Genomic DNA, 17,084 nt, shown 5'->3' with positions numbered 1-17,084 from the left:
CTAACCACAGGCATTCTCTCTCTGTTCAGTAGAAGCTTAATAAAGTTTTGCTAAATTGAATTTGATTCTGTGTTGGATTAGTTTATTTCTACCATCTCTCTTCCCCAGTCTTTGCTTCCTCATCTACCAACTGACTCAAAAACATACATAAGGGGGAGGCTAGGTGGCACAGTGGATGGAGCACCAGCTCTGGAGTCAGGAGGACCTGAGTTCAAATCCAGCCTCAGACACTTAATAATTACTTTGCTGTGTGGCCTTGGCCAAGCCACTTAACCCCATTGCCTTACAAAATCTAAAAAAAAAAAAAAAAAAAAGCTAAAAAAAAACCAAACATAAAGATAGATTATAGATGCCATGGGTGGGGAGGGATGAAAATAAGAAAATTTTAGGTTCTAATATAAGATAGTTGGAAAAGGTAAATCTTGCAATACCATAAGCTTAAATATGACTAGTATCAGAGCACACTACTTGCTCAGCAAGGGTTTACTAGGTTGTGGAAAAGATTAAGATTTTTCTAGCATGAATTCAATAAGCTGGAGATGGGTAGTGGTTTGAGTCTTGGTGAATTATAGGGGACATATTCTTATTGTGCTGGCACACAGTATAAGGTTCTGAAATCTTATTAGATACTCCCTTGATATGGGACCAGCTTCACAATCATCTCCAAGACTAGGGATTGCATAATAGCTGGCAATCGGGGCCACTGTATCATCTTCTAATTGAAACTTGTCCCAATCTTATAATAGTTTTGGAAATGGGTTCAAAACATTTGACTCTGAAGGAAGAAGCCAGTGAATTAGGTACCTCTTCCACCAAAAACACCAGAGACATATGTTCGTGATTAGATGAAACTTTATATGTTTTTGTTTAAAGCCAATCACTATCCCAATTCTATGACCACCACGAGTGTCATTTCATTACTTTATATGAACTAGATACAACATTTACATGCCTTTAAGTAAGAGTGAAATGAAAACATTTTCTCGTGGGCTGGTACAGTGTAGGTACTCATGGACATAGGTGCTAGCCATGACTCGGTGAAAACTCTTTCCTTTCGTAATACATCTGGATCATTTTGGATTCTTTGTTTATTACTTTTTTCTCTTCAGAATGAGTTTGATGGAATACTCAGAGAAGAAGTGGTGGCTGAAGCCCTTTGTAAACTGGGCCGCTCAGGTCCTGGGACTGAACAAGTCTACCTCAACCTATCATTACCAGTGAGTAGTATAACAGAATGCCAGTGATTGTTGGTGTGTTTACTAAACCTATTGGTTTCTTAAGGTTTTCTCTGATATTCATTGATTTGGGGATGATTAAAAACCATTTCATTTTGATGAAAATTGATGTTTAACAGCTACTCATAAAGATGCTAGTCTTCAGGGGAATCTCTATCATGGTTGATTATCAAATTCCCAAGTTCCTTAACTGTTGTTACTCTAACACTAAATCTTTCCATAAGTATTAATACAAGTCCAACACCTCTGAACCACCATTCTCTCTGGAAAAGGCTAGAAAGGAGAGAACCTTCAGCTGATACAATTCAGCTAGACAGCATCAGACAATCTAATATTGTATATCACTTGCCTCCCATATTAGTAGCTGCTGGTGATGCAGCAATGTGGGGATCACTTATACCAACAGTAATAGGCCAAGAGCAATATGACCTAATTACAGCTCAAAAATACTATGGTTCTGTGTCCAAAATTTCTCTCTGAATCCAAATTAAGATTTTTGTGTGTCAAGGTGATCTATCTTTACAAAGAAAATGCTATTTAAAAAAAGTATATTGTAAAAGGAAATGGTAAAGGAATGTTTTTGTTATTCAGTAGTTTTTAGATTTTGTATATCATTTATATGTAAAATGAATGACACAATTTGATCTAATCAAATAAAAATGAGAAATAAGAAAAAAAATTAGAGTACAAATTAAATTAAATCCTGGAAAAAATATTTTAAGTTTTTGTTTCAGAATATTGGAAAATGTTAAAAAAAAACACACTTCTTTAAAATGGAACCCATGTGACTTAGTGAAAAAGCACCGGATTTAGTGAGCAATGTGAGTCCAGATTCGATGGGTTGTTATAGAACATACACATGGTTCTCTATATCTGAAGAAGTGGTTCTTGTGCTTGAGTGCAGGAGCTTCAAACTGCAGTGAGGCTGACACTGATTGGGACTCTGGCACCGAGGAGATAAAACCCCAGAATCAGGAAGCCACCAGAAGGTGTAACAAGGGGCTGACTCGGACAGATTGGGGAAAAACAGGAAAAAGTTAAAGCTTCTCTGCTGATCCATATTGACATAGGTGACTGCATTCCCAGGATGGGCAAGCTAGAATGACCAATCTCAAACAACAAGAAAAACAATATCCTAGTTTTAATCCCCAGTTCTGCCCATCCCAAAACTTCTCTGGTTCTGGTTCCTAGTTTATTAATCTGTAAAAAAGAGTTGAGGCATATAGCCACTAAGATTATTTATAGTCATAAATCCTGTAATACTTTTTTTTCTGAACAATGTATTTGTACAAAGTATACTGAAATTTTACCATAGCATGCTGATTCTTTCACACAATGGAATTCATTATAAGATTATTCCATCTTCTACCTCCTTTTAGGAGACATGGCACATCATTAAAAGGCAGATTCATCTACAAGTCAGTCTCATGACATCTCCTTTAATGACAGCATTATACCAAAGCTTATATATATTAAATTGTTACTTTAAAACATTTTAAAAGATGAGTCCATTGTGCACATAGCACTCAAAATAGGTATGGAGATGATAAAGAATTTTAGAAGTTATTATGTTCTCATTCAAACCTCTTTCAAAGAATATTCTACTTCTGTATATAGTGCTCTATCTTAAATTAATCTGTTAAAAATCCATTCTATTGTATTTTTGCTGAATTAAGCTGCTTTTGCCACTAAATTTCTTTCATAAAGGGCACTATATTACTTATGACTTAATATTCTCTTTTCTATATTTGGTTTCTTTAATGGATCTCTCAGCTGTTCAAAAAATAAATTTTTATTGATTTTTTTTAAGCATCAACAAAATTTCCTTTTCCAGAGAACCATCTCATGTAAAATAACATTTTTCAAGGACAAAAAAAGTGAAAAAAATGAGCCAAACTGACCAACACATCAGCATTTCCCTACTTTGTTCCAGTCACTGTGCTAAGTGCTAAGGATAGAAAGAAGCAAAAGACAGTCCCTGACTTTAGAGAACTTAAAATATGTTCAATGTACATGGACATCATACCTTCTGTGTGTGTGTTTGTGTGTTTATGTGTTTGAGAGTGCTCACCCCTGAATGAGTTTGTCTTCCTCAACATTCACATATTTGAGCTTTCTGGTTAATGACTCCTAGCTAGTATTTCTCTGGCCACACCTGTCATCAGATTCCCGAGCCTTTTCTAAGTCTTCTTTGCAGAGGGACTAGATTCTCTCCTTATAGGTATTAGTCATAGAGTCTTAGAATTGAAAGACAGCCTTGGGCTTCCCTGCTCTCCTTTTATAGTTGAGGATGCTGAGACCTAGTAAGATTTCATGATTTACTCAATATCACACAATGAATTTGTGGGGCAGAATCCAGGTCTCCAACCTGAGTCAAGGCTCCTTCTTCTACACTGTACTATTAAAGGGAGAAGTAAGGCCTTACCTAGCTTGTCAGATTATTGAATCAAGTGAAATATCACAAGTTAATGTGTTTTAAAAGTATCCTCTATAAAGGTTGTGCATTAATGAATCTTGGAAAAGCACAAAAATCAATCCACAAGTATTTAACATGTACTTCCAATGTGCCAGGCAATGTAAGGTATTGGGGATATTAGTAGTTAGAAGGAAATCATTCCTATGCCTACTGAGCTTATGTTCTAATGGGGAATTTACAAGCATATTAAAAAATATGTGCAACATAAGTATAAAAGTAATAAATACAAATATAAACAAAAGCAGTTAAATACCAAAAAGTTTAGGGGGGCACCAGCATTTGGGGGGATGAGATAAGGAGAGCTTTTCCTGCAAAGGAGATGGTACCTGATGTGCATCTTTTTTTTTTTCCTTTTCTAAGGCAATGGGGCTAAATGACTTGTCCAAGGTCACATAGCTAGGCAATTATTAAATGTCTGACATTGGATTTGAACTCAGGTCTTCCTGACTCCAGGGCCAGTGCTCTATCTACTGCGCCACCCTAGCTGTCCCATGATGTGCATCTTAAAGAAAAAGAAGGGCCTCTGAGGTGCATTGTAGGCATGGGGGACGGTCAGTGAAATTGGGGAGGAAGGAGGTAGACTCTCATAAGCAGAGGTAATGAAAGCTCAATTGAAGTAGAATTGTAAAGGATTTGTGTTTGGTCGCTTTAAGTAGCCTAATTTCTGGCTTATTATTTTTTATTATTCTGATTTATTTCTTACATTGTTTTTTGCTAAGAATTTATCTATACACAGTTGCTATAACTGTCTTTACTAGAAATAAGTAATTTCTTTGCCCACAACCTATTTCACCATTTTTTACTCTAATTCAGTTAGCAGTTGTTTTCTTCACATGGTTATTTGAAGGGTGCTTTTCTTCTTTTGAGGGTCTCTTATTGGTAAAATCTTGAATAAACATTTTATTTCTTGTTAGAATTTGGTGCCTATCTTTTAACATCCACCTTGAAGGTATGCTAGATTGCTTTTTATCATCTATTCTTTCCTTGTGTTCCAAGGAGACTACTCTATTGAGATGATATTAAAGTCCTTTTTACTTTTTTCCCTCAGAATGCTGATTTATTAGATGTTTCCATTCTTTGTGGATATGTTCATCTGGAGAACTTGGACCTGTCACACAATAGAATTAATGGTATGAAACAATTATTCTAGTAAATTCCTGCCTAGACCACTGAGATACAGAGAATTAAAATGGTTTGATGTAATATGTAGTTAATACTGTAAAAGTTCATTTTAGTGATGGTACAAATCAATTCCCATATGGTTCTTTGTCCTCAAACCAAAAGAAAAAGGGGTACAAGTCTGCAAAAAGGATAATGCCATGGAGTATTTGTGATATTACAGAATTGTTTACTCAGTTATTAGAGATTCAGGAGAAATTTGCAAAGCATTATCACTTTTTATGAAGTTGATTATGCCCTAGGATTTAAGCGTTTTGTTTTCTTTCCTATTTTTCTCCAATCTTCAATAAAGATTATACATTCCTTTTATGTTTCCTTTATCCTTAATGGGTCTCTATTTTAATTTGTTTTTCTTTTATATCTCTATCTTCTTCCTGGCTATATTTTTGAACAGTAGAATCTCAAATTTTTTCTGTATGTGTAAATTATTCCCTTCTCTGACCCTTGTTATTTTTTCAATGCAATTTGGATTTTTCTTTTTTTCTTTTAGTGTCTTTCAAGGATGTATGCATATGGTACATAACTATAAAAAAATCATATTGTGCCATTTTTCCTATTTTATTAAAATGGTCTTTAAGCACTTCCTTCTCCTCCTCCCCTTTTCCTCCTTCTCCTCCTCCTCCTCCTTCTCTCCTCCCGTCCCCCCCAACTAAATCCTTTCTTTTTAATCTTGGTTGCTAAATCCATTATGTTCTGTACATTCCTTTTCTTCCCCAGGAGATAAAGAATTGTTTTTTTTTTCCTTCCTAATAATATTTGTATGGGTTTGGTTAGATGGCCTTTGAAGTCTTCCTTCCAACTCTCAAATTCTACAATTCTCTGATCCATCGATGCATCTCACTGATGACTACTTTCTAGCAGAAGTTCTGTCCATGAATTGCTGTGTCTGTGTCATCATCACACCCCCAATCTAGCAAGAAGCCTCTAAAATGTTAAAAAGACTTGTCTTTGGACAAGCAATAAGGCCATAACTTTCTGGTTTTGTGGAATCTTTAGAGCTGGCACCCTGATGCTATGTTCCTTCAAGGATCCCATAAAGTGCTGGTGGAGGACTTTAACAGAAGACTTTCTCCCCAGTAATTCCAAAATAGATATCATTAATCCTTGTCTAGGTCTTTGGTTTTGTTGGAGTGGAGTACTCTTGGATTAGAACCCAATTCACTGATACAAATCAGCAACTCTTCGGTATGTGGAATTTTGGAATGGTGCTTAGAGCACAAAGGTGAAATGGCAATGAATGGCCACATTGTCTGAAGTAGGCATTGTCTGACTGCTGGGATTCATGTCTGTTGACATGCCCCTCATTTTTTTCTTATAAGGAACAGTCCAGTTGCCTCACTATTTCTTAACTTTAATGATGGAAAACTTGCCTTTTTTTTCCCTCTTTGGCTTGTTTTCTCAGTTTCTTTCCCTGGTTTCTGTTATTTCCCCTTAATTAAAAGAAACTTTCTTTTCATTGATTAAGAATTTTTTCATATTTTTCCTTAAATGTTTGAAACATTTTAACGAGAATATATTATAGATGACCTATCATTTGTATGTTTTGTCCCACAATAACTTGTGAAGGAACTTACCCAAATTTGGACGCCAGAGACCATAAGGCCTTTCTATCTGACTTGCAATTGAAAATCTCCCTCAATGGAATAATCAGAGCAGTGACTGCCTCATTGTTCTATTTGCGTCACCAGTGCCTAAACACAGTACTTAACCATAGTAAGCACTTAATAAATGCTGTATTCATTCTTTCATATTAGTAAGGAATAGCAAGGTAGGTTTTAGGTATGATTTATGATTCAGTATACCATTTTGAAATAAAATAATAGCCAATTTAAGTTTTCAAATGAGCATATCTCATGTTCTTTAAAAAGCATTTGAAGGGATTTTGATGACATATGCCCTATTATTAGAGTGTTAGGAAATAATACCTTTAAGTTAGTGTTTCATTTTATAACTTGGAAACAAAATAGTGATGAATGGTTTCAAGTACCACAGCTCCTGAAATTTTTAATGAGTCAATGAAATTTGGTATGCCCTTGAGGTGAGAAATATGTTTTTGCACTTAGTGAAGTAATAGGATCACATATTTAGAACTAGAAGAAACCTTACAAAAGTATGTAGTCCAATATTTTCAGTTTATAGATAGAGAGACAGTACTGTAGAGTTTTAATAACTTGCCCAGATTCATTCTTTTAACAAATTTTATACATCAAGATTGTTTTATCTGATTTGGTCTGGGAATAATTAAGATTCATAGAATTTAGATCATGCAGCAATATAATAATTACCAAATAATTACCAAAATCCATTTGAATTTTACTGTTTATAAAACTAAAACTCAGAGAGATCAAATGGTTATATAGCTATAAAATAGGAGAGCTGGGTCTCTTTTTTTTAATTATATTTTACTAAAAACATTGAAGTCATTTGCCAAGAGTGCTTTCTGTTCCTTTCTTCTTCATATTACCCACTTGTTTTCTGCCAATTTCTCCCCTTCCACCCCATTTCATGTAAGTAATAGCCCTTCTTTTTACCATAGCATTAATAATGATTATAATAACAATAACCTATGATGATGAGGTATAGAAGGAGAGAAATGGAGGAGGAAGAAGAGGAGATGGTGCTTGCATTCAAAGTTCAGCTCTACTGCTTAAAGATTCTTTGTAAAACAGGGGCTTGGGCTTGATCTCTAAAGTCTCTTCCTTAAGTGTTAAATCCTATGAGGTAATTAGAGTATAAAACCATACCTGATTGAACCAGGAGTGGAATGCACATCATTTGACTCCCACTGTTTTCATTAAATCATATTCTAAATCACTCAATTTTGTTCTAAATCCCTAAATCACTAAAACTATTTTGTGGTACATAAGAAGGTTATTAGCAAATTTTGTACTTTAACTTTATTTTTAAAGTTATACATGACTCTAGTGGATAAAATTTAGTCTTTCTCTCTTTGAAATGAAAGTACAAAATGCTGGCTTTGCCCAAATGTAAAGTTTAGGTGAATATTTTAGCAAAATAGAAATTAAAGTAAAATTGTAGAATTCTAGAATTGCTTAGTGATCTTATAAAATTCAAAAGATTCAGGATTCAGTGATTAATTCTCAGGCATTTATAAACTAAATTTATTTCAAATGCAGAGGTTACATTACTTTCCATTCTTTCTATGGAGTTCTTTTAAACTCAGTTGTTTAAATTTGTTACTTGGTAAGTGATTCAGGAATGTTACTTCTCTTCCATCTTCCTCCTGCTGCTTTTTACAAATAGTAAAATATTACTTGTATTTTATTATTGCATGTTTAGGATAGAAGAAGGTGAAACCTAAAACAATCTATTTGCTATTTTTAGTTGTTCTGGTCAAAGGCAAAAAGCTGGCTGTTTGCAATTAAATTATTTAAAAAATGTTTTAGTTGTACTGTAAACTGCTATTAATTGCTTTTGCCTAATTTTAATTATTTAATTGGTTTAGCTTATTCTATGTTCTTTCTTTTTTCCCTAGATTTGAACTGTGTTAGCTACATGCCTTATCTCCTAGAACTCAATGCTTCTCACAATGAGTTGACAACATTCTTCGGTTTCAAACCACCTAAAAATCTTAAGGTAGAATTTATAACTATGCTAAATAAGTGCATTATATAACCTAGTAGATTAAATTAAATTAAATAGGTAAAACAATGCTAGAGAAATTTGAGAAATTTACTTTGAAAGATTCAGATTTTAGTGGAGAGCAAATGGAAGTTTTTGAAGTGAGATGAGCATTCTGTCTTATGACTTCATTTCATAATGGAAAAAATGCTTCTATGCTTTTTAAACTTTGCATGGCTAATCATTTATGTGAATTCATGTATATGTGACATAGGCATAAACTGTTAGCCCATTTCTCAGGTTAACATTTTATATGTGAAGCAAATTGCATCTAAATTTTATTTCTGAAGTTCTTTATTGACTTTCAAAAACAATTTATTCTACTGCATCATTCATTCATATTACAATATCACAGCAGACTAGCCCTCATTGATTTCTTCCTTTTTGATAAGTATTTTGTCAATTATCATCAGTTTGTTACTTCTTTCTTTTAAAATAATGTTTATTTTTTGTAAGATGAATGCATCAGATTGTTGTTCCTCTCTACCTATAAACCACATTTATGCTCCTCTATGGACCCATTAGGCACTCTAGGGAGGCCACTCAGTAGTCACACTGATTAGACCAATTTTCTCTGACCCTGGAAGAACTTTTTTCCTCCTGAGAAGCCTCTTTAGAACCACATATCACTGGAGGTAAATAATCTACTTGCCCTAAAACATTCAGTCCCTGCCCTAACACCACAAAGTCCCCAAATCTTAGCAAAATTAGCAAGATTAAGAGACATGGGGTCCTACAGAAGCCCCCACAACCAAGAATGGCAAAGAATAAGGACAGTGACTTGTTCCCATGGTTCTACCTACCTTATACATCCTCCTTTCTTCATATTTAACTTTTCAGATGTTTTTGCATTGTCTACTCAACTATAAATTTCTTGAGATTAGAAATTATATCTTACACTTCTTCAAAAGTGCCTGGCAGGGTATCTTGCATGTCCCTAGCAGGCCCTGTGAATACTTGATGTGTATGGATCCCTTTTTTCTACTTCCAGCTAGGCTCCAGTGTATATCTGAGTGCTCTAGTATTACCTCTCGAAATCTCTATAGCAGGTATTCTTGAGGATAGAAGCCTGATTTTAATATACATGCTGAGTAGATACATGGAGATAGAGGATAAAAGAATCAAAGATATTAATTAAGCGGAAATAAAGTCTTCAAGCATTAGGTAATGTCTTCTATTTTATCATTTGCCATTTAGTTAGGAATGAATACATAGTCTAGAAAAGACTTTTATTGAAATAATTATGAACAGGGCAGCTAGGTAGCACAGTTGAAAGAGAACCAACCCCAGAATTAGGAGGACCTGAGTTTAAATCTGGTCTCAGATACTTCCTAGATAGGTGACTGTGGACAAGTCATTTAATCCTGATTGCATCCAAAAATAATAATAATAATGATAAAAGAAATAGTTATGAGAAAGGTCATAAAGTAGAAGGAATGTGGTTTAAGGAATGGATTTAAAAAATGAAGGAGAATCCTTAAGGGTGATTTAAAAAATTTAAAGAAGAATTTCAAAAGTGGTGACCAATGCAGTAATTTGATTTTGTTGTGTGAATATTATGAGATTGCCTATGTCAATGGTCCACAGAACATGGAAATTACATGTTCCTTGAACTAGTTAAAAGATGAAAGCAATAGGGGCCATGTAAGAGATGTTTACAAAGTTAGTATCAAGGTTTTTTTATTAAATAAAAAATTTTTAAATTTACTTTTTAATATTAATAAATATTTAAAAATTACCTTTGAACTATCATTAAACCTAAATAAAATTAATTCTCTTCATTCTTTCTGTAAACATCTTTTTCTTACGTTATGCTTATTGTAAAAAGATGAAAAGATTAGCAACTTGGGACAAATTGGTCTGTCTTTTTTTTTTTCAGAAAGTGGATTTTTCAAACAACAAAATTCCAGAAATGAATGATCTGTGTGCATACACAGGACTCAGTAAACTAATACTGGATAGTATCCTTTGGAATGGATGAAGAAATTATTTTTGATAATAGATTTATCAAGTTTGCTGATTTTTTACATATTTTTATGATACATTGGTACTCAAAATTTTTGATAAATATATAGGAATAACATTTCAGCTTATTAAAACATATAAAAAATTAAATATTGAAAAAGGTATTTTTTTAAAGAATGAAAGTTTGAGTCAAGATTTATGAAAATAATTTTATTAGGAAATCTGTGGATCATACTTCTCATGTTTACTTATTTTTGTTTCAGCTATGTTTTCAACTAATTGTAATTCCTTGGTTTCTAGAATACCAGTTCATCTAGGTTTTAAATTAATCTTATATGTGAAAATATGGATTTAAATAATTCTATTGCTGCAATATCTTTTGTCACCAAACTTGTAAAATCTCTAGTCACTGCCTGCCTGAACTAATAATGTGAGATCCTTCTAACTATGGTGCAATGGGTAGAATGCGGGGCCTAGAGTTAGGAAGACTCATCTTCCTGAGTTCAAATATGACCTCAGACACTTGCTAGCAGTGTGACTCTGGGCAAGTCACGTAGCCCTATTTGCCTCCATTTCTTCATCTTTAAAGTGAACTGGAGAAGGAAAAGACAAACTAGTCCAGTATCTTTGCCAAGAAAACCCCTGATGGAATCAGGAAAAATCAGATTCAACTGAAAAGACTCAACGACAGTCTATCTAATCCCCCTTCACACTCCTTTAATCAGTACTTTATATCACTGCCAGGCTAGTCTTCGATATTCATAGGTCTGGCCATGTCATTCCTTTGATGGAAATTTTTAAATGGCTTCCTGTTTCTCCCCAAGTAAAGATCAGCCTCCTCACCCTTTTCACTATGGTGTGCCATACCTTCCCAACCTTATCCCACATTCACCTTTTCTCTTCTTTTAATTCTCTATTCCAAGTAAACTGGATTACCTGATGTTTTGTATCTCTCTAATGAACTTACTATGCAATACTGTGTGTTATGATTACCTATGTTTCTGATGTATTGTAATTTTTATGAAATCAATGTCTTCTTTAAAATCTGTACTTCCTCTAGAGCCTAGCCAATTAGTCTGTACCAAGAAGATTCTTGATAAATGTTTAATGAATTTGAGGTCAGCCTGGCAGGAATGACTTTAATGATTTTAAAATTAAAATCTATTTATTTTCAATATTTTTTAAAAAAATTTGAATTCTAAATTCTCTCCCTTCTTTCAGCTCCTCTCCCATCCATTGAAAAAGCAAGCAATATGATGATGATGATAATTATATATAAGAAGTCATGCAAAACATATTTTCATATAAGTGATGTTGCAAAAAAGTATTTTTAAGTGAAAAAAAATGCTTCTATGTATTCAGAGTTCATTCATCTACCTCTCTAGAGGTAGATAGTATTTTTCATCATGAGTCCTTCAGAACCCTCACACTGCATTGATCAAAGTGTCTTAAGTCTTTCCCATTTGGTCATTACAATATTGCCATTACTAAGTATCAGGACTGCCTGATTCAGCTCACTTCACTTTGTACCAGTTCATATAAATATTCTCAGGATTTTCTTTTTAATCATTCTTTTTAAAAAAAAAATTATTTAAGGTAATGGGGTGAAATGACCTGTACAAGGTCACACAGCTAGGTAATTATTAAGTGTCTGAGTTCAGATTTGAATTCAGATCCTCCTGACTCCAGGGCTGGTGCTCTTCCCACTGCTCCATCTAGCTGCCCCTCCCAGGTTTATCTAAAACCATTTCTCTCATAATTTTTTATAGCACAGTGGCATTCCATCACAAATATACCTCAACTTGTTCAGACATTCCCCAATTGATCGGTATTGACATCACAAAAAAAAAAGAGCTGGTACAAATATTTGCATATAGATAGGCTCTTTTCCTTTTTCTTTGATCTTTTTGGATAGAGATCTAGTAATAGTTTTTCTGGATTAAAGAATATGCACAGTTTTATAACCCTTGGTTTTAATTCAAATTTCTTTCCAGACTGGTTGATCCAGTTCACAACTCTACCAACAGTGCATTAATTTTAAGAATGGAAAATTTCTGTTGCAGATAATGGGATTGGACAGATTGTAGAATAGCTTCATTGCCAGGCTAAGAAGATAGCCATTAAAGACTAAAGGGCATTGGAGTTTTTGGAGTAACTTGAACCAAATGGTGTTTTGGGTGTTTTAGATGACTATTGCTTAGAATTTAAGCAGGTTGGGAGGGATAACTAGTTTTAGGAAGGGGAAAAGATAAGTTCATTTTGAGAAATGTTGAGTTTGTTACCATAAACTCAACAGGAGATAGACTTAGAAACACAAATGGAGAGCACATGGAAGAAGATGGAGCCTAGAAGACACAAGAGCTCTCAGAGACATAAGCAAATGGAGAGACTTAAGGCATGAACAGTTAAAACTGAAATGTGCTAAAGAGGAGTTAAGGGAAGAGAAAGGCAATTAGACTTGATTAGGGGGGTGATCTAGTGAGCACTTTGAATAAAGTGATTGAAAGATGGAATAAAAGAGATTGCAAGAAGTTAAGAGAGCTAATGTGAGGTGAGGAAATGGCATCTATGCATAGGGACCACTTGTTTGAGAAGTTTTAACAGGAAAGTAAGGGGACAAAAGTCAGATTGTATCAAAGGTTAGGGATGACAGACTCAAGTGAAGGGTTTTTTTATTATTTTTGGAAAAAGAGGAGAACCAAGTACTTTTAAAGGTAAAAACAAAGGCAGTCAAGAGAAGTTGAATTGTTCCTTAATGGAAGGTTGGTCTTTAGATTGTCATTTATCACAGATGTCTTCAGAGGATACAAAAGTGGGAACAATTTCTTATTGCCCCACTAAGCTAGTCCAGGGGTAAACTGTAGGGTAAGACATCTCCTGAACTCAAAGGTTCTGTGTGAAAAAGCACACAGCATCCTCAAATCGATTCTAAATTAACCAAGGAAAACTCCAAGGCAAGCAATGTGTTATTGTGATATTGCTTTCCCTTCTGATTAAACAAATCACATTCTAATGTAAATGTAGCTAAGCATTCAAAACCTGCATCTTACTAAATTCTAGTATTTATTCACTGTTTAAAATATACTTTGTACTATTCTTTGTATAGAATTCATCCACTCTGTTTTTTCTTGCTTTATTTTTAAAAATTTAAATATTAAATGGTTCCTATATTGGTAACTTGACATTAACTTTCTTTTCTTATAAACAAATGACTTTTAAAAATATTTTCCTTAAATACAGCCTCTGGTATATAGATAATGAAATAAAAGATATAAAAGGATTAGGGAATTGTAAAAACTTAAGTCATCTCAGCTTGGCAAACAACACAATCAGTAAAATAGATGGCTTATCCAGTTTACCAATCAAAATCCTCTGCCTGGTGAGTCTAACAAAATTCTTGTTCTTCCTAAAAAATATTAAAATATTAAAGTAACATTAGTGAATGTTAATATCTTAATTGGTTTACAAATTGGGAAAGTGTTAATTTTTTATTTTTTAAATTAATATGACCTTTTGCATAAATGATATCTCTTTTGCATATTAATTATATGCCAAATGAAGATTAGCTAGTTTGTTATCAAAGTATTTTGAATTACCTTTTTAAATCATTACCATTTAAATCATTTCTGCAATGTTCAGTTCTGGAAAATGGCTTCTACAATAAGTTCTGAAAATATTTTAAGGATTGAATAATATAAACACAACAATAACATATAAATAAATGTTAGAATGTAGAAAAAACAATGGAAAAAACTATTAAGATTTTTCATCCCATAATTTTCTGTATATTTCAGATTAACTAGCATATGATAACACTTTATTCTAACAGTGCAGAATCAGTGAGAAGTTATGAAGACTTATTAAACTTAATCAGTAACTTTTCATTTTTGTTGAATAAAAGTGATATAGTGAGTATTGTCATATTATCATAGATTTAGAGAGGGAAGGGATATTAAAAATAATTTAGAACACCATTTTTAAGATGAATAAATTGAGGCTGAGAGAGGTAAAGTGTTTTGAACTAACATCAATCTTGGGTAAAAAATCTGCAAGATTATATTACCTTTCAATACATATATAGTGTTTTTGAAATAACTTCTAATAATTATTTGTGTAATGAAGGCATAATTAAGTTCCTGATTTTCCCTCCTTCTTACTCCTTGCCTTTGTTTCACTATTCTTTATTACAACAAATACAGGATAAACAGGATGGTAGTGAATTTCAAAGTAGCTAAATTTACTTTCTGATCATATCGTAGGTGAATATTTTGGTGAGGAAAGAGATTCGTTGAAATTGATTTTTTAAATAAAATTTTTGTATTTTATTTTTTTAATAAAATTTTGTATTTTTAATTTTGTGGAATTTTATGTTCTTATCCTCTTTAACATAGAGAATTTAATTTTGACTATTCATCTTTCAAAGACTTTAAAGTACATTTTTGAGATTCACCATACTATACAGTGAAGCACGTTGGTGCTAGGTATTGATATAAGATCATAGATGGTACTATTGAAGTATATATATATATATATATATATATATATATATATATATATATATATATATGTAGAGAGAGAGATGTAATATTTGAAGCTACAGAGTTAGTAGTTTAAAGGGATCAAAATCCAATTCACCTGGCTTTAAGTTGTATATGTTAATGAACTCACCTAATTAAGTGAAAATTTGAGTGAGAAATGATATATCTAGAAAGATAATAATTTGGAATACTATTAGTAGCCTTTACAATGAATTTTTATTACATGGTAGAAAAAAATATTCTTGCTAAAGAGGCATATATGGTTGGAGCTCCCATTAACTTCAAGTAGTATGATTCAAGGATGATTTGTGGAGTGCTGAAGGGGATAAGAATTATATCCATTATTAAAAATAATACTCATGGCATTTTCATATTTAGAGTGAATTCCAAATACTAAGTAATCCATATTGACAATTTTTTCTTAAATATCCTTTAGGAAAAGCACTATATTCACATTCTCTTTTCTCAAGAAGTGATTAGGTGAACTGTCTTTTTTGTACCACAAAGATGAGTTTGTAAAAACATGGAGTATAGTGTCTTCCATTGTCTTTTAATCATTTGAGAATAAATTTCTATTTTTTTCATTATTATACTAAGATGAAAATACATATGCTAGACTTTGTTTGCTTAATTTCCTTACCAATTTAAATAAAGCCAATTACTTCATTTTAAACCCCATTAAAAAGAATTTTTTTAATCATTAATAGGAAGGATAAAGAAAAACATTATCAAAAGCAATGATTAATTCTCTAGCACCAGCTTTCACAAGCTTTCTGAAATATAACTTCATCTCAAGAAATGACAATAAATTCCAAACTTTAAAATTTAGTTTCCCTAAGTAAAACCTGTTTTCTTATTTGGAATAGTACAGTTTATGTGTATTTCTGGTTTCGTTATTTTTAGGAAATTGAATTTATATCTTGATATATTGTTTCTTAAGAATTTTTTCTTATAACTAGGAAATTTAGGAGATATGAAGCATTTTCTTATTTATTCTGTAACTTTAGGTTGACTAATTATATGCATAGTCCAGATATCATTTTTAATTGATTTCACTGTGATAGTGGAAGGAGTGTAATAAGAATAGTTAGATAAAATTACTGCAGACCCTTTGATTTGTATTATAACAGAGCTTTGTGAGATTTTTCCTTGGTTTGACAGTGATGTATTGATGACATTGTTGTGAAATTAGAATTTGTAGAATATACCTACAAACGTCTCTAAGCCTCACTTTCACCATTTGTAAAATAATAGTCAATGTAATTATGAATTCATTGAGTATTGTTAAGTCTTTTTTTATTATTTTTTTTTTTGGTTTTTGCAAGGCAAATGGAGTTAAGTGGCTTGCCCAAGGCCACACCGCTAGGTAATTATTAAATGTCTGAGACCGGATTTGAACCCAGGTACTCCTGACTCCAAGGCCGGTGCTTTATCCATTACGCCACCTAGCTGCCCCAAGTGCCTCAGATAGTTCATTAACTGTATGATCCTGGGCAAGTCACCTAACCTTTCTAAGAATCAGTTTCCTTAACTATAAAATGGGAATAATAATAATGATAGTAGTATATACCTCACAGGGTTGTATAAAGATCAAATGAAATAACATATAAAGGACTTCGTAAATCTTAAAGTGCTAAATGAACATTAGTAAGTAATTATTATGAGTTAAAGTAAAGCATTTTAAACCTCATTGGGGTAAAGTAGCTGCAAAATCAAGAAATTGAATTTTTTTACTGCAGGAATATCTATTTTTTAATTATATTCATATGATTATTTGTGGTAAATATGCATATAAAATATGTTCAATTTTTTCTTCCTCCACATTTTCCCTTTTATCTCTATTCTTATTCTATCTTTTACCCTAAGTTATTCAACTCTAAAGAGTGATAAATTAATTGTATCTATGGAAAAAAAAATGTAGAGTTTATGTAAGTCTTCTTGACTTAAAATTAAATAATGAGGGGCAGCTAGGTGGCGTAGTGGATAAAGCACCGGCCTTGGAGTCAGGAGTACCTGGGTTCAAATCCGGTCTCAGACACTTAATAATTA

General features: G+C 32.8%; 1 protein-coding gene across 1 annotated transcript in view; it reads left to right on the top strand.

Moving 5' to 3' along the window:
* The first annotated feature begins 1,010 nt into the window (after nt 1-1,010).
* The window catches only part of LOC141494135 (uncharacterized), a 67,213-nt gene continuing 51,139 nt past the window's right edge, over nt 1,011-17,084 (top strand). Inside the window, exons 1-5 of the mRNA XM_074195273.1 lie at nt 1,011-1,217; nt 4,760-4,841; nt 8,387-8,487; nt 10,412-10,493; nt 13,752-13,876. Of these exons, the coding sequence (XP_074051374.1) occupies nt 1,011-1,217; nt 4,760-4,841; nt 8,387-8,487; nt 10,412-10,493; nt 13,752-13,876 (597 nt within the window). The remainder of the gene's footprint in view (nt 1,218-4,759; nt 4,842-8,386; nt 8,488-10,411; nt 10,494-13,751; nt 13,877-17,084) is intronic.

The sequence above is a fragment of the Macrotis lagotis genome, chromosome 7, assembly GCF_037893015.1.
Source record: "Macrotis lagotis isolate mMagLag1 chromosome 7, bilby.v1.9.chrom.fasta, whole genome shotgun sequence".
In the NCBI taxonomy this organism is placed as follows: Eukaryota; Metazoa; Chordata; class Mammalia; order Peramelemorphia; family Peramelidae; genus Macrotis; species Macrotis lagotis.
The sequence above is the reverse complement of the archived record's forward strand: the minus strand, read 5'-3'. Positions and strand labels throughout refer to the sequence as shown.